Consider the following 23,694-nt stretch of genomic DNA (forward strand, 5'->3'; position numbering starts at 1 on the left):
TCAGCATTGCAGCAGCAGCCCCCCCCATCTCAATCCCCAGTGGAATTATGTTAAATTACTTGTCCACATCGTCCAGAAGACTGTTATTACGCCTGGCCGTGGTGGTGTCACCAGTCCCACCGATCAGATCTGATTCTGAAGCCACTCTGTCGTCGCCTGCATAATAATAATAACAATAAGATGGAGCGGGCTGTGGTGGTCAGATGTGTCCCCGGGGAGTCCAAACTCACCATCTCGTTCAGCCTGGACGGCAGCAATAGACACATGCTGAGGGACACCACGGAGGAGCTGGGCAAACTGCTGGCGAGGATCGGCCACAATCTGGTCAAAAAAGGCCAGGGAAAGGCTAAGAAATCCAAGAAGAGCAAAGAACACCAGCAGCCCATGGAGGAAGCCAGAGCTCCGGCTGTCAGACTGTTTGATGATAACGGTGAGTTGGTGCCAGAGGGTACGTTGAATTCCGCAGCGTGGCAGGACGGGGCGGTGCTGCAGGTCGGAGAGGTCAAGTACGCCGTGCAGAGGAACCCTCCGGCCTTCACCACGGCGGAGCTCCCGGCCTCTCTGCTGGCCGGGTTCCCCGTCTGTCCCAAGCTGGAGGTGGAGTTCGGCCACCTGGACCAATGTGAACTCACCTGGTACAAGGAGACCCGCCCCGACGCCAGTGCTGATGACACAGCAGGAGACATCTGGAGAGAGGCGGGACTCGAACGCGTGTACGTCCCTTCCAACCTGGACATTGGCTTGAGGCTGAGGCTCTGCTGCACCCCCAAAGATGGCGACCGGCGAGGGCCAGACAAGGAGCTGGTCTCCCTGGCGCCCGTGGAAGCCGGTCCAGGCGCGTGCACGTTCGACAACCGTCACATGTACACTCTCAAAGGGCCGGAGGAGCATGTGCTGAGGGTGGTGTCGTACAACATCCTGGCAGACATCTATGCCCAGACAGAGCTGTCTAAGACGGTGTTGTATCCCTACTGCGCCCCCTACGCCCTGGAGGCCGACTACAGACAGAACCTCATCAAGAAAGAACTGGCAGGATACAACGCTGATGTCGTCTGTCTCCAGGAAGTAGACAAAGGGGTGTTCAGTGACAGTCTGTGTCCAGCTCTGGATGCGTTTGGTTTCGACGGGGTTTTCAAGATCAAAGCGAAACAACATGAAGGCCTGTCCACATTCTACCGCAGGTCAAAGCTGAAGTTGTTGAGTCGTCATGACATTATACTGAGTGAATCGCTGACCTCTGAACCTCTGTACTCTGACATGTTAGAGAAGATCTCTACCAACCCTGTCCTCAAAGACAAGATCTTACAAAGATCCACTGCTCTGCAGGTGAGTGTATTTGAGGTCCTGAAGGAACCTTCTAGAAAGATCTGTGTGGCCAACACCCATCTATACTGGCACCCTAAAGGAGGGAATGTTCGGTTGGTCCAGATTAGCGTGGCTCTGAAACACTTAAACCATGTGATCAGTGAGGTGGCACCTGGTGCTGCACTAATCTTCTCTGGAGATTTCAACTCCACCCCTAACTCAGGCCTCTTCAGTCTGTTGACCCAGGGTGTGATAGCAGACAGTCACCCAGACTGGAGCTCTGGAGGTCCAGAGGAGGCCTGTCCCCAGACAGTGTCCTCTCTGTTCTGTCCTCTCCTCAGTGCGTGTGGAGAGCCAGCCTACACCAACTACGTTGGAGGATTCCACGGCTGTCTGGACTACATCTTCACTGAGCCGGACAGGATGGAGGTGGACCAGGTGATCCCTCTGCCCAGTCATGAGGAGGTAACAACCTACCAGGCCCTACCCAGTGTATCCCACCCCTCAGACCACATCGCACTGGTCTGTGACCTACGCTGGAGAACCTAAAGCAAGCCTCCTTCCACTCTCAAGATGAAATACATACTTTGACTGACCCGACTGGATTCATTTTCTATGCACGTCACGCCAAATCATTCTCTCCCATTGCTAGCTTAGTGTGTACTGTAAGACAGTTTGGATAAAAGTGAGCAGCAATCACAGGTCTGACCACAGCAAATGTGAACGATACATAAAACCAGTGTGACTCTCAGTTTTTATTATTAAATTATTATTTCTTCATCATGAAACAGAAACAGTTGTTTGTCGTCAATAAAACTTCTTTAACGCTTAAAAAAAAGAAAAAGACTATGACATCAGTACTATGACGTCATATTGATGACATCAGGGATCTCCATATGGGCCTAAAATGAGCACAAACAGACAGATACAAAGATCTCCATGAATGGGCAAAATTAGGTCGCACGTCGGTTCTGGACAGCTGCCGATCTCCATATGTGGAGATCAATTGCTGCACGTCGGTTCTGGGCAAACATCGATCTGACCGACTTCCCACTTGGCACATCACTACCTGCGGGGTCCTCTGTGATTTACATGCAGAGTTTGAAGTCGATCGGTCAGACGGTTCTCAAGATATGCGGGGGAAACTCTCACTCACTCACTCACTCACTCACTCACTCACTCACTCACTCACTCACTCACTCACTCACTCACTCACTCACTCACTCACTCACTCACTCACTCACTGTGGGTGTGGTCTATTCTGATTTCTGCCTGATTGAACTGTATTCTTTGTCTAAGGGTGGACTGCAGACTTGCTATTTATAGCCTGGGCAGGACTTTCAGGGAGGCCATGAAGGCCATGGCCGCCGTTGCCCCACAGTTTGGCCTTCTGTCCTTCAAAAAAGTATCCGCCCTGAGGCCACAGTGGCATTGATGCCCCATCCACGCTGCCCCCAGCTTATTTAACAGTTTTCTCCTCTGTCTCTTTCTTGTAGTCTTCACAGACATGAACCGTTTGTGGTCAGAGAAGGACATATGCAACTGAACTAGGCCCTTCCAAGAGCATAGATTGACAAAAAGGGTGACAAAAAGGATGATAAAAAATAGTTACATCAAGGTCCTCTGCCAGGTGCAAAGACAACTCAGACAGTCTATGTGACTTCTGAGACACTGAGTATGTGACAAACAGAACATAAACTCACATGCACTAATCATACACACGCTGTTTGGGCCAACAGTTACAGGACAGTTAAAGGTCATCAGACAGAGTACAGAATTACAGTATCATCTATTTCACTGTCAAGATTCTGAATTCTTAACTCCTCAGGTTTCATCCCCATCTTCAAACAAGTTCAGTGACTCTGAGTATGAAAATATGTATTTCACTGATAGTTATACTTGATATTTAATTAATACAAATTATTTCTTAACCCTTGAATTAAATTAATATCAGTGTTTTATTTGATGGCCTTGCTGTATTTGGCCTTTGTGCCCTCAAAACATTTACAAGGCCAAAGGCCAAGTTGCCTTTCCCCTAAAAAGATGAAATTCCAGGCCATTTAGGGGGTTTATAGCCATTTAATTTGGGAACATATCATATATTTCTTGATGTTCATCATATGGGCTATTCTTACGAATCACATAGACCTATGCTGGATTCAGCACAACCATATACCTTTCCAACAAACCCTGAATGCTATTTCTAAGGCAAACTTAAACAAAGTAGTCCATAAGTAAGTGAATACATACATCATGGACATTGATATATATATATTTTCTGCCTATTATATGTTTGTAGGACTGAAAGTATCAAGATATTCACATATTCTGTTATTTGAAACCTTCTGTACACTGTCACACATTTTGTACAATTAGACCTAGCTGTCTGAAGTTACATGAGATCAAATCAGGTCCCATTTGGCCTTACTGTAGTTTGCCCTTTGGGGTGTGTCACAATACAGTATATCTTTAAATTTAATCATCACTTAAAGTCTTTTTCAGTAAAGTAATTTTTATTTAAGATTCCATTCCATATGTTGGACACCTTAGAGAATATGAAAAACATTGTTGTGGTTAGTTCTACTGTACCTCTGGTAGAGGTAGCTCAAAAACGAAAGTACATTTGGGGTCCTGTCTAGCCTAAAATGACCCACTCACTGTAAAATCTGTACTCTACTGACCTCTACTGACAACTTTGACAGTGTGGAACTGTGGATAAGTGGCATGGATGTATTTCCCACCATAGATCAATTGGTTTTGATTGGCTTAATTGTTTCATAATGACAATAGGACAAGACTATGTTCGACCTGGGTTCATTCTCTTCTTAGGCCTAGTGGTAAAAGCACTGGGTCAGCAAGGGCTTGTTAATTTACTTCTTCAGATGCCCAAACTATTTTTTATGCATTTAATAATTCAAACAACTGTATTAATTACTGTACACACAACTATGTTGATGTCCTAAATCAAAGCAAAACACGCACACGCGCGCACACACACACGCACGCACGCACGCACGCACGCACGCATGCACACACACACACACACACACACACACACACACACACACACACACACACACACACACACACACACACACACACACACACACACACACACACACACACACACACACACACACACACACACAAACAAATAATACTTCCACAGACATTTTATATCATTATAATCTCTGGTTAGGGGAAAGGTGCACACAATGCAGCAGGAAATACATTTCCTGTATCTTTAAGTCTGACTGTAGAACTATCACAGCACCAGCCACATGATCAATGCAATGTTGTTCTATTTAATGTGTTCTGCAGGCCAGCAGCCACATCCGGGAGAGAGCATGATGTCTGACATTATAGAGCCAAATTACCATCTTATCCATACACACTCACTCACTCTCACACACACACACACACACACACACACACACACACACACACACACACACACACACACACACACACACACACACACACACACACACACACACACACACACACACACACACACACACACACACACACACACACACACTCATAGGAAGAAGGAAACAGGTGGCTGACCTGTAATAACCATGAACCAACTGTGTGGAGTGCCTGTATGGAGCTCCCTATTGTTGCCCTTTTTACATTCAATATGCTGTGTTGGACATACACACCATACATTGATGTTTTGGAGATTATAAACATTATGTATATAATATTATCGCGAACGCGGAAGGAAGCCGCGCCTCCGACCAAGTGGAGCTTACTATGTAACTCTGCTTGGGTTGTGTGTGTGCGTCTCTGTGTTCACGCTCTCATTGGCTGCATGCACCCATGTGACTCACGCTCTCATTGCCTGCCTGCCCCTGGGTGACATGACTCACATGCGTGCACTGCCTGTAAGCAGCCACCCGAGTGCGCCAGAGTGCAGGAATTTAGACAATGCTCTGACACACACACACACACACACACACACACACACACGCACGCACACACACACACAGTCAATGTTCTCTCTCCATCACGGTGAAATAACACGGATTACAAGTCCGTAAATACACAATATTTCCGAGCTGCGTTCGCTTCCAGCGTTCGCACGTCTTACTTGTGTATATACTGTACATACAATGTGTGATTGCCTGGGCATGTGCCCATAACTGCCCATGCAATATTATGAATTAATGTAGCCTACTAAAATATTTTAACCTAAACTGAAGTTTCTGTGTATACATACCAGCACTACGCAGCAGAGAGGAGCACTGTTCACCAGTGGTGTATTATGAGCCCATGTAGATCGGCTATTTTCACTGCTTCTTTAAACTGTTTCTTTACTATCTGTTCTTTAAATTTGTTTTCCAATTCATGGAATGTATTAGTTTTCTTTTGTTGTTGTTTTTAATGTCTGAATGTCTTTCGATTTTTTTTTTGTTATGTTTTGAAATAATAATAAACAAAGACAAAATGTATAGGATACAAAAATAAATAAATAAAGGAATATTTATTTACTCGCGACCCATAAAAATTGGTCCGCGACCCTCAAAAATTGGTCCGCGACCCACAGGTGGGTCCCGACCCACTGTTTGGGAAACACACTGTTTCCCAATCAACAAACACAAGCAAGGAGCCGGAGGACTCAGTCGTCACTCAGTACACTCCCGTAGGCAGTAGGCACACGGGGGAGATTGTTTAAGGAATCTTTAAGCCATGGCGGCGGGCCTGTCCGGTGTTCTTCTGTTTGTCTTCTGTGTATTCGTCGTCCCCACTGCCTCTGGTGAGTGTGATATTATCAGCCCTTCATGTCTCTTCGCCATATTGTCGGGGTATTGTTTCATAGCGGGGTTTTCTAGCTTCGGGCCCGGGCCGACTAGAGGTCTATAAAGAGGAAGAGACTAGAGCCCCCGGTTCGATGCTAAAGGTAGTTAGCTACGCAGTAACAGATGGTTTGCCTGCTAGTTCGTGTGTGAGTGTCATGTTTTAAAGCGTCTTTGTTTTCTTTCGGGCGCAGTTCTCTAAAAAGGATCATGTCTTTGTGATATAGTCGTCATTTTGTTGCCAAAATGATCACTGACTGACAGAATTGAACGTGACAGTGTGTGTGTTCTGTATGTAGCCTACACACACACACACACACACACACACACACACACACACACACACACACACACACACACACAACATGGCCAAAGTAATTAGTTGTTTTTAATTGGTGCCCCATCATCAGCCCAGCTCTGAATGGACATCTTAATGCTACAGTAGCCTTGATACAACATTGTCATCATATAGTATTCCGTCTTGATCGAAGGCTAATGCTACAGCAGAGCTTCATATTCTAGACCTGTGGGTCGGGACCCCCAGGGGGGTCCCCACATGATTTTGGGGAGGTACCCAGATGACAGTAAAGTGACAATTTAAGGACTTTTAAGACCTTTTTAATAACAATGTTTTTAATGAAAAAAGATCATTACTGCATCAAAAGTAATCAACAAACTACTATAAAATCTGGTCAAACATTGGCCAAATTGTCAGATTAAATAAGGAGGCAAATACGAAAATAGCCGATCTACAAGCTCGAGCTTGTATATCTGCTTAGCTATTTTCACAATGTTTATCTGTAGGAACTGAGTCAAACAAGATGTAATGCCTCAACTCCTACTGTACATTCCAAGTGATCCGGGTGGGGGGTCCCCAGTTCAAATATGATTATTTCGGGGGGTCACAGCCTGAAAAGGTTGAGAACTCTATAGTATCCTGTCTTGATCCAAGGCTAATGCTACAGCAGAGCTACAATCATATTCTACACAAATGAGTGCTTCAATTTTTGTGGCATTGTTAGTGGAAGCCATGGCCGTTTCCTGTGTAGACTGACAACAGTTCAACACACACCCCCCCCCCCCCCCCCATGCTCCCCCATACAGAAATATTTTTTTCTTTTTAACCCTTTCATATGTGAGCCAGGCATAATCGCCCAACAATGGCGTTATGACCTACCTCATCAATGGTAATATCAAATATGGCTTAAATGGAAGCAAATCACAAACATGCGGTTCTTAACTTTGTCACATGTAATTTGTTTCATACCGACATTATATATTGTTGTTGTTAGCAGTTAGCACAGTCTATTGTGGCATGTCACAACAACATTTTGCGGCCCTCCGTACTTGGAGTGAGTGACAAATGAACCCCTTTGAATCCCTTCGCATCTAACATTCTCCACTGTTCTGGGATGACTTTTCACAAATTGGAACATTGCTGCTGCAATTTGCTGATTTCTTTTGGAGGGGGGTATTTATCCCATGATCTAATGTTTAGTAATCACGCACACAGTTCATTTAAATGAGAACGTATGATATCACAGCTTCAAGCAGCAGTTCTATTTTCACATGTCATTCTTTGTTTAAGGAGGAAGTTGGTCATGTTCACATAAATTCCATGGCACTCACCTCTTTGAATTGTTTTGTGTCGACTTAACTCACCATCACCAATATTACATCCAATTTTGAATCTGACACTGAGTGTGCTTGGTCTAACACTGTACTATGTCACCAATACATTGCAATATATTAAAACTATGTTTATACTGTCTGCAGGGGACCGCAACTGTAAATCCTACACAGATGGATTTGGATCACATCATGATCAACTATCATGCAAACGAGGAGAGTTTTGCTGCGGAAGCTGCAACATCAACAGATACTGCTGCCAAGATTCCTTTTGGCGTTTTGACGAAGATAAACAGGAGGATTGTGACAGGTATTGATTCTAAACTAAACTATATTCATACGGCAGGGGACCGCCACTGTAAGTCCTACATAGATGATGATCATTTGGATTCCATGCTAAAATAACATGCAACAGAGGATGGTTTTGCTGCGGAAGCTGCTTCAACAGATACTGCTGCAAAGATGACTATTGGCGTTTAGATGAAGATAAATAGGAATATTGTGGCAGGCAGGTATTGATTCTAAACTAAACTTTCTTCATACAGCAGGGGACCGCTTCTGTAATGCCTACACAGACACTAACAGCCATCAGTTACATGAAACCCAAAAATGCAAGATAAATTGGTTTTGCTGTGGAAGCTGTGAATACAAATTCTGCTGCGATAATTTGGTGCTTTCCTGAAGATAACAGGATTGTCCTGAGAGGTATTCTATAATGCAGTGTTTCCCAAACAGTGGGTTGGGACCAATTTTATATGGGTTGTAAGTATATACATATATATCCTCTTTTTTCTATTTTGTACATTAAAATATATACATACACGTATATATATTATTTCAAAAGTTCAAAAGAGTTTTCAGAAATAAAAAAATCTCATAATTTCCAAGTAGTGAAAATAGCAGATCTACAAGCTCACAACACATCACAAGCTTGTAGATTGGCTATTTTCACTAGTTTGTGTCTCAGGGAGACATCAAATTTCTCTTTTGGGTCTCGAGCTGAAAGGTTTGGGAACCACTGCAAGCATATATACAGTCTATGACAGTGTTTTGCCAAGTCCCGGAAAAGATGCGCTGTGATTGCCCAGTAGTCACTTTGAATGGAAGTTGTGCCGAAACGCTCACAGAACATGATTTACGATTCTGTCCCTATCGGGACATAACTCGAACTGCACTGAGTCGGCTGAAGCAGACTTCGCAACGTTCGCCACGGCGACTCGCTCGCCTAAGCTCGCTCGGCAGTGCCTCTTGTGGCTCAAGTCTGCTTCAGACGGTGCGCCTCCGTCGTAGACAAAAACTATACTTAGTCGGCGGAAAAAATAGTCTGCGGTTGTCGGAAACATTGTGGCGGTAGTGGGATTCGATCCCGGGAGGTTGGGGATGAAAGTCTAATGATTAGCGAGGCACGCCAGCGAGAGCAGATTCTGACTTGAGGTTTCGGACTGTATTTGAATGTGACCCTGCCTCCTTTTTGGCAGAAACAGCCAGTTCGTTTTTTTCATTTCAACCAATCAGAAGAAGCTATGGGCGGACCTTGGCAAAACACTGTCGTAGACTGTATATATACGCCCAATGCTATAATGGACAATAGGCATCCAAAGATACCGTAACACAAAAAACTCTCAAGAGAACTCACTCACACTGCCTCATTCATGAACTCCTCAGTACATAATTCACACATACCGTACAATGGACCGCAATGACATTTTTAAATATGGGAATAGTTTCCACCCAGTTTTAGCCTCCACATTTAGATCAGTCACCAGACGTTTTGGTAGGCAGAGATCTCCGATCGTCTGGCTAGTGGCTACACGAGACTAAGTTGACACTTGAGGATTTTTCTGTGTAACATTGTTAATACTCACTGCCAGAGGTTTTTTTTTATTTTACTTCCCCCAGTGCCAGTGTTTAAATTTTTTTTACACAGGAGCCGAGATACAGGATTTTAAAGTAATAAGTTAACCAAGGAGTGAATGGAGCTAGAAATCTTTGGATCGTGATATCTCTGGTTCTGTGTGGATAAATTGAAAAAAAAACAAAACGGTTATACTCGTTGATGGCAGTAAACGGGTGTATTTTTCATCAACGGTTATACTCGTGATTGGCAGGTAAAGTGTTAAACAAAATGCATGATGCGGTTGTTTAAGTAAAGCTATGTGGAAGGGAGAAAATACACCTTAAAGTTATGAATGTCTACTTTTATTTCAGTAATTGCTGTCAATTAAAAGAAAATGTATATGTTCTCACAGACGTGGTCAGATTCATAGTTTGTTGCAAATGTTACGTTGTCTTCCTGTGTAAGTCCTTAGATATAAAACTTTATAACATTTTTTTTGGTATATCCATTTCTCTTGATGCTATTGTGAAATAGGCTCAATGCAAGATTGAAGATGAAAGAAGAAGATGAAATGTACATTTTTTCATTCATTTATTAATAATAATTAATACTTTTAGTTACTAGCACTGTAGCACATCCACATTGTAGACTTAACCACATGAGCCCTAGCATCCCTATTCTGAATCTGTATATGTTGTAGGCAAAATTAGACTAACAGATCTACCATCTGCAGCATATGAGCTTGTACAACTGCTATTTGACGTACAACAAAGTATATAGGGTTTCAAGTGATTAATCAAAGGTTATACAAGGTAATGGTGAGAATTGATTGTGTAGATTAGTTGTGCAATGATATATGGTAGGTGCTATACTCTTCTGTAAGAACTAGAATTTACTACCTCACTTCAGCCAGTACTTTTATGGACAATATCAATATGAATTTGTGTGTATTCATATATATGTTTTTTTCTCCCCCTGTCTTAGCTTTGGCATGCAGGAGACTGTTACCATTGCCTCGGGTGTTGCGGGTGTTGTCATCATGATCATCCTCTTCATCTGCTGCTGTGTGTGTCCCTGCTGCTGCCTCTACAAGATGTGCCGCAAGCCACAACGTAAGGAGCACTTTGCTCATAAATAATAATGCAAATGGTTTAATGTACAAAGCATCTAGAACTGGCACTATTTAGTTCCACCTAGCTGCAATTTCAGTAGCTGATAAGTAGCCTAACCATTAGATAATTAACCATGGCATCCCTACTTGGGGAAAAGTAAAACAAATCACATTATTTATTTAATAAAAAACTAGTTAAACTAGTTAAAAAAGAAACTAGTTAAAACAGCACATCTACATACTCACAAAGGGTTGCAACATGCCATGAACTTGAGATCTGCTATTTTTGCTACTTATCCTACAATAACATATATAGATAGTGTTTAAGCAGTAATACATATACGATGGAGAACTATAACTTGAGATATTGGCACTGATGTGCTATCAACCTCACGTCATGTATCAGCATCCCAGGAAGATTATTGCTGTTATACCACAGTGTCATTATTAATACTTATGATTGGAATGCGAAGGAAAGGAAAGCTATATTCTGACAACTGTTGGCTAGCGGCTTTTGTTGGATTACAGTTAAGCTAAATATGGGGTAATATGTTTGTAGTACCATATTGGGGGATATTGAGACTGATTTATAATTCCTCTCAGCCAATCACAGTATGATGTTGGAACTGACTGGCATACTCATGACATACCATGCCTATCAACCGATCAGATAATGTGATTTGAGCTATGGGGAACCACTGCAAGCATATGTTATGTTATGTTATATAATAAGAAAATGTATTGTCTACTTGAGGGATGACACCTCTGTTTTGGACCTGTTGGTGACAAATCACTGGATTTCATGAAAATGTCATAATGACTTGGAAGGCATCACTCTTTTTCCAAAGGTTTTTTATTTGACCAACCGTTTAAGAATAGCCGTCCTCCTCTTGATGTTTCATTAAGGCACAGTCAAGCAATTTCTAAAAAAATCGATCAGTTTTCTCTTTTTCCCGTTGTTGTTCAAAGTACCTTTACACAAGAGGCACTAAAATACTGATTATTAAAACTACACATTAAAATCCCCTCATAATGATACACTGACTAGACTTCTAGTCTTGAAATAAGGAACTAAAAGTTCCTCTCTGTCTGGCCTGATCACCCATGTTGCGTGTGAGCTGTGAAAGGATAGGAAAAATATCGTAGAACTTGTTGGATATGACTTAGTTAACATTTGCTATCACACACCACATGATCTTCATTACCACTGCAGTTCAGTTCATTACTATTATATAAATGAACAGAAACAAAAGCCTAGAGTACAGCACAAACTGAACCTTCTATGCACACAGAGTTAAAAACAAAGTAGATACAATAGCTGTTCCAGGCGATAGGCTCATGGCATCATAGAGGCTAATCTATGACTAACTGTTGCTTAGCTTTTAGTAGATCTGCTAAGTGTACTGGGTAGGCATAACTGTAACTGCTGGATTAGAGAGCCCCTTGCTCTTAGAGAAGGTAGTTGTTAACTTTGCAGCCTCCCAATTTTTCCATTCAATGCAGCTTTATTGGCATGAGAAAACATACGTTTACATTGCCAAAGCAAGTGTCAAAATATAATACCGGTTTAAATTCAGACCACACAAGAAATCTTTAAACAGGAACTTAACACTCTATTTCAGCTTGAACACAAGTGTTTCACATATTCAAATAATGCATTCAATGTGAAATGACTTCTCTTTCTCAGAATGTCCCACTCACATTGGATGCACTCATTTAGAGATGCCTGGTAAAGAAACAAACCCACTCTGTTTACCCGTATACAGAAGGCCACCATGTGGCCTTCTGTATATGGCTGTCTGTTTTGGTTGAGCAGGCTGCTGATTCAGACCTTTTGTCCCCTCCTGGCAGCTCTTAATTGAGTGCACGCATTGACAGCCACGGTGGTGTGTGTGTGTGTGTGTGTGTGTGTGTGTGAGACATTGAATTGTACTCCAGTGGTCTGCAGTACAGCACCACGTCACAGACGTTTTCCAACTTTTTCATCCTGTAGAGGAAGGACTACTGTTATTCGTGCTGGAAATGCAGAGACCTCAATCCTTGCAATGAACACTCAAGATTGGAACCAGAATCAATTGCTAGCATTATGAAGTGGCCTTTACAGTAATGTACCAACTTCAGAAATGGGTTTTTAGTGTCAAATTGCTCTTAATTCAATAAAGAAAGAAAAATATGATTAAACCATACAGTATATACAATAGATACAAAATAACGTTTACAAATTGCTTTAGATTGAAGTTCAGGAAAAGTAATGGGTGAGTTGGATAACAGTTCAAATTGTGAGGGACTTATTGACTATTGACATAATCTAAGCAATCCTTTATATTCAGATCCTGTGTGTTTTGAGGGGACAATTGTGAGGGACTCTCATTATTGTGCAGTCTTTACTATACAGAACAAGTGTGTTTTTGGGCTGCAGTCTTGGCCAGAGCAGAAGGGTGGGTTAAATTCCAGCGTCTGGCTCTAGCATCTCTATTTTCCCTCTCCCACGTCCCCATGCTCTTCTTCCCCATTTATTCTTAATGCTTTTCTCTCTCTCTTGTATTGCCTCAATCTAGCCCCCGCTCAATGATTTTGACCCATAACCCCTCCCTAGACTAGTTCCTCAATAACATTCTCTCAATGGTTGAAAATGTCAAAGTTCTGTCTATGAGTATGTGTGTATGTTGGTATGCCAAGATATATTATTTGGTACACACTTTTGATTCCAGTCTGTGGTTTTAGCCAGCCTGTCCTTGCCAGACAGAAGTCTCAGAGTGCAGCAGGCTAGAGGAGAGAGAGGGAGCTTGGAAACTCTGACTGAGGCTGTTGCATGTTGGGATCCAAATCAGGAATTTCAGAACTCCACCTTGTGTGACTCATTGTTTCTACGACAACCACAGCACGTCATTGACAGGAAGTGGTCACAATAAAAAAAGTGTGTCTGGCCTTCCCTCAGTGAAAAGGAGAAGCCAGGAATTACAATGAAATAGAGTTGACTTGGAATACTGGTTATATTTGAGTTATACTTTTGCTTACTCTGAGTGATTAATTTTCAGCTTGTTGTATCACATCAGAGTTTTATCACATTTAGGTTAGCAGAGTGGACACATTGTGTGAATATAGCACGGCTTTCATTAGTTTCTGACTGAATGTTTGTGATTACGGTGGGCTAAAATGTATATCCTTTTTTCCTTCCAAAAAAATCAGGCTTTATCTTGTAGTATTCCTAATTTCTACATATTGTTTATAAAAAAATAAATAAAAAGATAATGGTAAACATTTTACTTTGAAAGCATGTTTACAAAGTGTTTTACAATAATACAAATATTGACACATTAAAAGACATGCAGAAATCTTACCTTTAAATAATTTATTAAAAGGAGATTTAAAGGAAGAGCTTTGTCCAAGGATCTCAGGCAATGTTAATGTTCATGGCTTGGGGGGTTACAAGGTCAGAACTACAGCCAGTCCTCTGTGTTCTCTGATTAATAAAATGCATAGAATAGCTGTATTGTACCAAAGTTATACACCTGTGTTGTCTTTTTAACCCTTTGTATACCACAGTATAAATACACCTCTTGTACTTTTCTCTTGTGTTTATCCACAGCTGTGATAGCGACCACCACACATACCACAGTGGTGACCTCTAATCCTCAGCAGTACCCCCAGCAGTACCCCCAGCAGCCAACAGCCCATGCACCGCCACAGTCCTACCAGGGGACACAGTACCCAGGCTACCAACCTATACCAGCCCAACCAGGCTATGGAGCCCAGCCAGGCTATGGAGCCCAGCCAGGCTATGGAGCCCAGCCCATGCCCCAGGGCTACGGGGCGCCCACTGCACCCTACCAGGGACAGCCTTACACACCAGGACCCCCACCTCCGTATCAGGAAGCTGGTGAGTGTTTAATAATTTTGACTGCAGTGCCGGTTGCCCCAATGAGGAGAGATTATCCTGAATAACGCAAGTTTGATCCCTGTACAGTTTTGCACATCAGACCTGTGTCCCGTTTGTCCACTCTAGCTCCTAAGCCACTGCCGGCTAAAATGTTTTTACCCGGGTTGCTTTTTATATTATTTCTTAAAGGCATACTATATTATTTGTGTTAATAGATAGCTCTACTCTGAACCGTAGATTATAAAATATTCTTCAAAATTCCGAATGCACCCATGTGAGGCAATTTTTAACACTGGCTGCATCCCAGGTCTCTAAATTAAATCCTTGTTTTTTTCACTTGGGCGAGTTTTGTCCTTTCCTTGCGCCACAGTCCCTCTCGCAAGGCGAGGGTGTATGGAGTCAGCAAGGCAAGCAGATAGGAAACAAAGAAATGCTGTTTAGAGAAGTGGCATGTCGGCTCCTCTGTAGCGCCACGTTAAGCAATGCCCATTTCTGATGACGACACAGCTGAGCCACTTGATGACACTGTTTAGTAGACATAAACTGCTCTGATGGCAATCAAAAAACGTTCTTTGGTAATGCCACAGTTTAATTTGCCTTACTACTGTTTCACATCCCTGCGAAACCAACCAGTGCACTTGTAACATAACATTGCCTGCTGTAGGGACGGAGTATGCTGTTCAGCTAGGAAAGTCTTCCTGGAAGGAAACTCATGTTTCCTCGGTCATAGCTCCTCAGTGATGTCTCCTCCTTATCCTCACTCCTCGCTCCTTGGAGCAGAAATAAGAGACTTGACATAACAGTCAAAATGGTGCACCGAGTTGAACTTCGGTGTTCAAGTGAGGATAAAGAAGGCAAAAGACTTGGGATGCAGCCACTGGGTAATCACATAATTACGAGGTACGTTTATAGTAAATGCGTTCAAAATAGCTGTAGCCGGATGTGGAGGTGTGGATTCTGTTGCGTTTCGAAAGCATACGTCTGAATAAAAATGTAAAAAAGGAACTGCACGCAAAAGTATGTTTATTTGTCGGGGACGGAACTGAGGTTGCTGTTATAACCACTGACTCAAACTGCCTGAATATAACATAATTCCATCAAAGCGTACCTTATGGTGCCTTTACTTGCTCTTTATATAAAAATTTAAATGTTCTGTTCTTCTTCCCCCAGCTGCTCCAGGCTACTCTCCTGCACCGATGCCTTATAGCCAAGCAGCGTATGCACCCGGTCAACCAGCATATCCTCTACAGCCACCTGGCCCGGCCCAGCCCCAGCCCAATGCACCACCCGCACAGCCAGACTACCTTGCCCAGCCCGCCTACAACCCGGCCTACGCTCCACCTCCGCCCAAGACTGGCCATTAGACCAGGCCACAACATCCTGGTCCGTGTTCTATGTGCTGGACTTTTTTTTAGGACTTGGAAATATGTCCGTGTTTGGAAATGTGCGATATGTTTAACTGACGAGGAACGCTTTTGAGTGTGACGTTGTATTTTGGTGGTTAGATGTGAAAATGTGATGCCTGTAGTTCATCTCTTGAGGTGTTCCAGTACATGTAGGTTTTTTATTGCATGACGTCACAGTGTAACCTCAGTCAGTAAGAACTATTATTTGTTTCTTTTTGAGCTATTTCTTTGTCACCGACCATGCTAGGGAACAAAACCACTGAGTTTGTTTTTTAATGTTGTATCTAAATACATCTCAGTTTCAAGTTTCAGCCTCCTGATCATGTCCCCAGAGTCTCCCCTTGTTTCTTGTATGCTTTGTGAAGATAAGCCTGTCGTTGAATCCGTAATTCAACCAGTCTATTCACCAGCCACAGTGAATAGAATTTGGCCCAAAGATCAAATTTAGGTGGGACTTTAAAACTGCCATTAAGTATGAGGGTTGTTCATACAGGTTGCTGTTTTATTTTACACTGATAAACCCTGTTCTGTTGTGTATCCCTGTTTTTGAAACGATAAATACTTTGTTTGTCACCTCCAGAGTTATTTGTACCCTCGATAGACATTTTCTGCATCTTTATCACGGGTGCACAAATATTGGAGGTCACTCTGTGCCACAAAGGATTTTACCTGGACTCGGAATGAGACTGATGTATAGAATTATTTTCATTGCAAGACTCCTAATGTATTACCTTTTCATTAGAGGCATATCAGTCAAATGTTAAAAGAAAACGGTGCCTACTGTATGTCCCAGACATAGGCGATATCACTTTTTGCCTTATCCATAGATGTATTCTTTCCCCCTTTTGTATCATTGTTTCCTTTTTACTCTTCTTTGTGAACTAACAGCCAAAGGGAATGTTCACGTGTTGTCATCTGCTGTACCCAACATAGATAGTATCTTCATCTGGTAGTTTTATGCTTAAGGTTCTGAAATAGTTACCTTAGGTGCCCTGTTCACAGCAGTGCTCTTCTCAGGTGTTGGTTAGAGCAAGAAAAAAGTACATAAAAAGCTGAAAGTATTCTAGTACATCTCATGTTTTATTATATATATTTTTTGTATGTCACTGCTGAAAATGGATCTGAAGCCTTTTCAGTGTTTGGTAGACTACTTGACTACTTTCATCTCTTTTGTACTGAACTTGCTTTGAAACCTTTAGAAATGGAAACGTAAGCTCCTGAGGTACAGTACATGCACTGAGAACATAAAAAGTTCTGTGCAATTTCAGTGTGTTCCAGGTGAAGTTTAATTTTGCTCAGGATGCTTAAGTGTTTCGTATGCCCACTTTTATAGCTGTAGCTAGATGTTCACCATAGTTAGAATGTAAATGAATGTGTAGCAGCTTAGAATGAAACGACCACAGCACAGGATTTATTCCTCTATATTCAGTTGACTGCACTGTCAAGTCATTTGTAAGCAAAGCAGGAATAATTATGGAAACCCAGTGCAAGAGACAACTGTGCCTTCTTTAACCCGACATTTCAACTAAACTATGTTCTATTTATTTGTGTTTTGACATTTACACAATTTGTTTGAGGAAATAATGTCTTTCCACTCTTGCTTCACTGGTGATGGGAAGTCTTTCATTTTCAGTAAGTGCAGACTGTCTGCCATTTTGCAATTGACCTCCATCCTCAGTTAGGTCTTCTAGTTTGAGTCACAAATGAGTTTTTTTTTTACTATTTAACCATTTTCTATTCACTGTTTTTTCACCATGGTTATCCATGTTTTGTGGCATATGCTTTGGGAAAAATAAATATGTATTTTGTGAAATATTTACCTATAGCTATGCCTATCTGTTGCTTTACCAAATAATGTTGTGATTTTATAACTACTATTGTGGTTCTGATTAACTTACCAAGCCATTCTGCAGTTTCACTGTGGTCAGATTATGTGTAACCTCTATTCTCTGGGGTGTAAGAATCCCCAATCTGGTTATTTTGCAACACAAAATACCTTCCTCTTTGGATGTCACAATGTCTTTCAAACTCAGTTTGTCTGTAAATATATGACCAATCCATCAATTCTGTGTCTTGCTTACTGAGGGGACGGGAGGGGTGCATGAACACATCTTGTCTACTGCTAGCCCTGTCTGTGACCTCCCTGACAGTGGAGTGGTAGGTCACAGACCGGGCTAGTATATGCAGGTTCTCAACTTTTCTGTACAAGAAATTTGCTTTGAGATGGTTAAGTGAAGTGGTATAAAGTTACAAAACTGTTTTGGAAATTACTTTCTTTCCTCGCATGGTATTGCATAAGTTAAAAGTTTCCAAAAGAGTGTAACGCACTTTGTCTTGCATTTAAAAGCCTGTAATTATTCATGGTTAAGTGTTGAAAACAAACGAAAATATGGTCTTGCATTTCAGCTCAGTTGAGCCTTCATTGGCGGCTTAAACTGAACCCTTCCTCCCGCTTAACATACCATTTTACAAGGAAAGAGCGCACCTTTTCTTTCATCTTCATGTTTCAGAGATGGACACAGTAAGAGCAAGCTCTGTGAGTTCTGTGTATACCGTATTTTCCGCACTATAAGGCACATCTGAGTATAAGGCGCACCTTCAATAAATGTATTATTTTCATATATAGGGCGCACCGCATTATAAGGCGCATCCGCACTATAAGGCGCACTGACGGTGCGGCTTATAGTGCGGAAACCAAGGGAACCAATATTGATACATATATAAGGCGCATCGGATTATAAGGCGCACTGACGGTGCGCCTTATAGTGCGGAAAATACGGGTATATGGCATGCATAATGTTTAGGCTATTGCAATAACTTGTAACTAATAACTGCAATGTAGGTTTTGCTGAATTTGTGTCCTTACTTTGACAAAGTATAGGCTATAAACAGCGTTAACAGTCTCAGTAAATATGAGTGACTATTTGATTCTGTATCCTGTGTTGTTGTTTTTATTTGTTTTCTTTTTTCTTTTAAGTGACTTCAAGTTGTGTGTCTGGATGGATACTCTATTCAAAAACGATATGAAGGTCAATCTGCCAGTCTGTGTTCTCCAAATTAAAGGCCTAAGGTTGTAAGCACAACGTGTAAACATATTTGATTATTTACCACAAAGTTCTATAAAAAATACCCCCCTTGATTAATGAATCAAGTGATCAGCATTTGCTTCAGTAAAAAAAAAAGAGTTGGCCAAATGTTGTTGGTGATGACAAAGGTGTGGAATGTTGTTCAGCAGGTTGAAACAACAATTTTCCTTTCTGTTACCTTGCAGCAAATCAGTAGACTGTGCAGCTATGGCGTTAGGTGTATTATCCACTCTTCTCTGTCTTTTAGGTGTGACTCTACTCCCGACTGTGTCAGGTGAGGTTTTTAATTTATTTTGGCTTTATTTTACAATGAAGAGATTCATGGTCATTTGAACGACTTCCTGTTTGTTTAATCGCAATGACAACTGAAGCAGAACTAACTATAGGAACTAACTGATATGAATCAAATGAGTATTAAACTGTGTTTGATTGTAGGCTATAACTTTCTTTTATAAAATTGATTTGAATAACTTATTTTCTAAATTAGTAGGAAATGTAACTGATTTAGTAATTAAAATCCTCTCACTTTAATTTTACTTTATGGTACTGTACCTACATGTAGGGGTGTGTCTGTCTATGCATGCATTGCACCTTTGTGTTGACATGACGTGTACTTGTGAGGGAACAAGCATGCTTCCCACGGCACTATACCATTTTTTCCCCCCTTTGTCTTACCGATTAAACCTCTCATCCCATAATATTTGCTTCTTAAATTTCACACTTACACTAGCCATAACAGTCTGCAAAGGCTATTGGGACACCAGTGGTGATTACCATGATGTCCAGCAATGTGGCTACTCAGGGAGCAACTACTTCTGCTGTGGAGACTGCAACAAAAGATACTGCTGCTCTGATGCTAAACATCGTCTGTCTGAAGAGGAACAAGGCCGCTGTCCTCAGAGGTATAAGTATAGTGTACTGCAGGGGTCTTCAACGTTTTTCAGGCCAAGGACCCCTTAGCTGAGAGAAGTGCTGCGAGGCGTTGTGAGCTTGTAGATCGGCTATTTTTGGCTGAAGTTCTCCTCAGAATAGGGATTCTGGGGTTCAAGTAAAAATGAATTACATTACCCCCAAAAAATGGTTAATGTAAAAGAAAAAAGAATCCTATCACACAAAGATTTGGTGGCCCCCCTTGCAATAATATGAGAGAGACCGGGTCTGTGTCTTATCAGTCCGCCATCTTTATTCAGAACTAACTGCGTGCTCCAGGGGGCAGCCTTATCAATATCACAACAAACAGAGAGACCGGGTCTGTGTCTTATCAGTCCGCCATCTTTATTCAGAACTAACTGCGTGCCCCCAGGGGGCAGCCTTATCAATATCACAACACCCCTGTAGTAACTCTGAGGACCCCCTAGGGGGTCCCAGACCCCTGGTGTACTGCATGTGGATTCAACACATGCTTAAGTATGCAAATTAGCATTAGACTCTTTCAATCACAGTACAGTATATGGGCAGTCTACCAAGCAATGGTATTAGTTCATTTGACAACCAATGCACTTTTTGACTTCCTTAACACCAAGGAATACATATACCAACTGAGCTTTGTGATGTTTAATCAATGGAATATTGACGTTGTTTTTTTTGCCCCCAGGAGAACAAGTAAAATTCCCTACATCATTGGTGCTGTCGTGGGCAGTATCCTCCCTTTCATCATCTGTGTGGGTCTCATAATTTGCTGTGTCTCCCCATGCTGCTTCCTGTACAAGAAGTGTCGTCGAAATCGCAGTCGTAATCGTAAGTCATTAAGTTGGACAGTTTGATTCCTGGTTTAGTTTAGGTTGACGTCTCATGGTTATCTTATCTGTGTCCCTTAATTCATCATCTGTACTTGTGTATGTATGTATGTAATGTAATAAAGTAAGCTGATTCTCATAGTTGATATGAATGGGAAGTAAGTTATTGCATATTTTTGTTTGGGTGACACTCAAGTTACAAGTACTCAACAACAATGACTACATCGACTCAAGTGCATTACTTAAAGGGGAAATCCACCCATTTTCAATATTTAACTATGTCATTAATATAGCATAAAGGAGTTGTGTGGAAATAAGAAAAAATTAAAAAAAAAATTAACATTGCAAAAAAATTTAACATTGCAAAAAAATTAACATTGCAAATTACACCATGATGAGTCATCACAGTGTAATTTGCAATGTTAATTTTTTTGCAATGTTAAATTTTTTTGCAATGTTAATTTTTTTTTTAATTTTTTCTTATTTCCACACAACTCCTTTATGCTATATTAATGACATAGTTAAATATTGAAAATGGGTGGATTTCCCCTTTAAGAGCATTTGATGTAATCCATCCATCCAAGAGCTGTCATTACCAAAAACTTGCTCAAACTAGTTCAGCAGCCAACAGTGTAGGCTAAAAGTGATTTCACGTTGATGATGATCTATGACTCAGCGGTAGAATGTGTTCCTGTTTTGGTTCAGAAAGTAGATTTGAAAATGTGTTACAAAAATCAGTAGACTAAACTCTGAATAGGTGCTTAAAGGTAGGGTAAGTGATATTTTTTGGGGGTTTCTTTTTTTTTTGTTAAAAAGGTTTAAGTACTATATTCTGATAATAATAATTGCTACAGAGTGTTTGATCGGTCACAGGGGTCTCTCCAGCTCTTTAGTAAACAGAATATAGTACATTTTCAGGTAGGTGTAAAAATTTAAGCCAATCAGGAGAGAGCACTGAAAATGCATTTTCTGTTTAATAAAGAGCTGGAGAGACATGGATGGGAGACTCCTTTTACTGAACAAACACTCTATAGCAATGAGTACTATCAGAATATAGAGCTATTTAACTCTTATTTTAACCAAAGTAAATCACTTACCCTACCTTTAAATGACAAACTAAGTAAGACTATGACTTTCTCCGCAGCTGTGATAAACGCCACCACTCATACCATGTTAGTCCCCACACCCCAGCAGCCACAGGCCTCACCGGGACATCCACAGTCCTACCAGGGAGGGCACTGCCCAGTCTACCAATCTATGCCTCTTCAGCCAGGCTACGGAGTCCAGCCCATGCCTCAGGGCCATGGGTCGCCCATGCCCTCAGCACCACCTCCATCATATAGGCCTATGGAAGTTGGTATGTTTCTGCTTTGTATTATAACATTTCTAAAAACCCAACAAGCTATGGTATCTATTAGAATGTGGCAGTGGTCAATTATTGCCCGTTAAGTATCTGGCATAAAAGCTGGATGAATGTAACTTATTCCTGGCGCATCCCACAATGCAAGACATGGCTAGTGATTGTTACGCATTTATAGCATGCTTGATTACTGTAATCAAGCATGCTGACTGTGGCATCTTACTCTTCATTTATTTTCTGCACTGTGTGTCATACTGTTTTTCAACTTCTAAGAAAGAAAGAAAGAAAATAGGAGCACGATTATTTTTCAATTGTCTTCTTTTTTTGTAGTTGGTCCAAGCTACTCGTCACCTTCAGGACCATACAGCCATGCTGCGTTCAGTGAGGGGCAGCAAATGTACCCTTTACAACCACTTACCCAGCCCAGTGCACCGACACCATATTCAGACGAACGGGCAATTCCGCCCTCCTACAACCCTTCATATTAAAGACTGCTTAGTCTACATGCAAGACTACATCAACACTCCTTTCACCCTATCTTTACCCAGGTTAGAATACTATCATTTGTCCATTTGCAAATTACAGATGTTTTTGACAGAACAGGAAGAAATGAAACAAGGCTTCTGAAAAGAAAATGGTTAGTAGACGACGTAATAGAAATGAAATAATGAACCTCTTCTTTACCAAAAAATACAATTTCAGCTAAACTTAATTTAAGATGAACATGACGTGTGGTGAAAACACAACAAATAATTGCTATGTCAATGGTAATGAGCACGTTAAGGCTTTGTCAGAGGAGTGGTATGATGGACAGTCTGGCCAACATATATATATATGTTTCATATGTGTGTGAATCATCAGGCCCAAAATACCTTTATCTGAACAGCCCTGCTTTAACTACATGTATGTACAGTATGTACAGATTTTACACAAGGACTGCATGTATCACTAAGTTCCACAAGGTGGCGATAATTGTACATACATATCATTTGGATGGCAGTGAATCTGCACTGACGTTACTATTTATTCTCTTTAGTCTGTCTAGCACATCATACTGTATGCACATAAGAAGGTTTTTGTTACTATGCTTTTTTAATAATCTATAAAAACGATAATGTGTTTAGCTACATTTTCTTAGCATTTTGTTGCTTGTTTTTTTCTGATGAAGATGATAAAAAAAAACTGATTGCTGCCGAGAAACGTCCTAAATATGTGGTATTAATCTATGAGCTATTCAATTCCCCTGAAAATAAAACATTGTAACACTATTTCATGTTTAGTAGCCTAATAACCAGCACCATCTCCTCTTATAGAAGCCGGCCAGCTATCCATTAATCATAACAGTGCTGACTATGGCTGTATAGCGTGATTTATACTTTGTCATATGAACGTTGTTTCACGCCGTAAATAGACAACCTACAAGCCCACAATGCAACGAGTTGTGTGCTTGTAGATCTGTTATTTCCGGCACGCAGCACCGTCGTACGATGGAGTCTAAATTAAGCATATCTCAGTAGTGATGGGGGCTAAAGAGGGAGTGTG

General features: G+C 41.4%; 3 protein-coding genes across 4 annotated transcripts; all 3 read left to right on the forward strand.

The window, feature by feature from the left end:
- Window positions 1-149: 149 nt before the first annotated feature.
- LOC308082157 (2',5'-phosphodiesterase 12-like) lies at window positions 150-2,128 on the forward strand. The gene has a single exon (XM_080423820.1). It carries the CDS (start codon window positions 181-183, stop codon window positions 1,852-1,854), a length of 1,674 nt encoding a protein of 557 aa, XP_080279946.1. The 5' UTR covers window positions 150-180; the 3' UTR covers window positions 1,855-2,128.
- Window positions 2,129-5,925: 3,797 nt separating this feature from the next.
- On the forward strand, window positions 5,926-18,034 carry LOC308082890 (uncharacterized protein). Of its 2 annotated transcripts, XM_080424966.1 has the most exons (5): window positions 5,926-6,067; window positions 7,884-8,046; window positions 10,558-10,685; window positions 14,274-14,564; window positions 15,735-18,034. In XM_080424966.1, exons 1-5 carry the CDS (start codon window positions 6,001-6,003, stop codon window positions 15,926-15,928), a joined length of 843 nt encoding a protein of 280 aa, XP_080281092.1. In that variant the 5' UTR covers window positions 5,926-6,000; the 3' UTR covers window positions 15,929-18,034. The 2 variants fall into 2 exon arrangements, with proteins under 2 accessions (XP_080281092.1, XP_080281093.1); XM_080424967.1 differs by lacking the exons at window positions 5,926-6,067; window positions 7,884-8,046 and adding an exon at window positions 10,112-10,146.
- Window positions 18,035-19,227: 1,193 nt separating this feature from the next.
- Window positions 19,228-23,281, forward strand: LOC308082891 (uncharacterized protein). The gene is made up of 5 exons (XM_080424968.1): window positions 19,228-19,330; window positions 19,787-19,958; window positions 20,651-20,793; window positions 21,937-22,149; window positions 22,483-23,281. The coding sequence occupies exons 1-5, from the start codon at window positions 19,264-19,266 to the stop codon at window positions 22,638-22,640; spliced, it is 753 nt and encodes a 250-aa protein (XP_080281094.1). The 5' UTR covers window positions 19,228-19,263; the 3' UTR covers window positions 22,641-23,281.
- Window positions 23,282-23,694: the final 413 nt, after the last annotated feature.

Source organism: Gymnoscopelus braueri, assembly GCF_963280865.1.
Source record: "Gymnoscopelus braueri genome assembly, chromosome: 3".
NCBI classification, from domain to species: Eukaryota; Metazoa; Chordata; class Actinopteri; order Myctophiformes; family Myctophidae; genus Gymnoscopelus; species Gymnoscopelus braueri.

Bases quoted from the DNA above. Each gene is read 5' to 3' on its own strand.
- LOC308082891 (XM_080424968.1), top strand. From the start codon at position 19,264: ATGGCGTTAGGTGTATTATCCACTCTTCTCTGTCTTTTAGGTGTGACT. The intron at 19,331-19,786 runs GTGAGGTTTTTA...CACTTACACTAG, and splicing joins TCTACTCCCGACTGTGTCAG to CCATAACAGTCTGCAAAGGC. The intron at 20,794-21,936 runs GTAAGTCATTAA...CTTTCTCCGCAG, and splicing joins TCGAAATCGCAGTCGTAATC to CTGTGATAAACGCCACCACT.
- LOC308082157 (XM_080423820.1), top strand. From the start codon at position 181: ATGGAGCGGGCTGTGGTGGTCAGATGTGTCCCCGGGGAGTCCAAACTC.
- LOC308082890 (XM_080424966.1), top strand. From the start codon at position 6,001: ATGGCGGCGGGCCTGTCCGGTGTTCTTCTGTTTGTCTTCTGTGTATTC. The intron at 6,068-7,883 runs GTGAGTGTGATA...TACTGTCTGCAG, and splicing joins CGTCGTCCCCACTGCCTCTG to GGGACCGCAACTGTAAATCC. The intron at 14,565-15,734 runs GTGAGTGTTTAA...TTCTTCCCCCAG, and splicing joins ACCTCCGTATCAGGAAGCTG to CTGCTCCAGGCTACTCTCCT.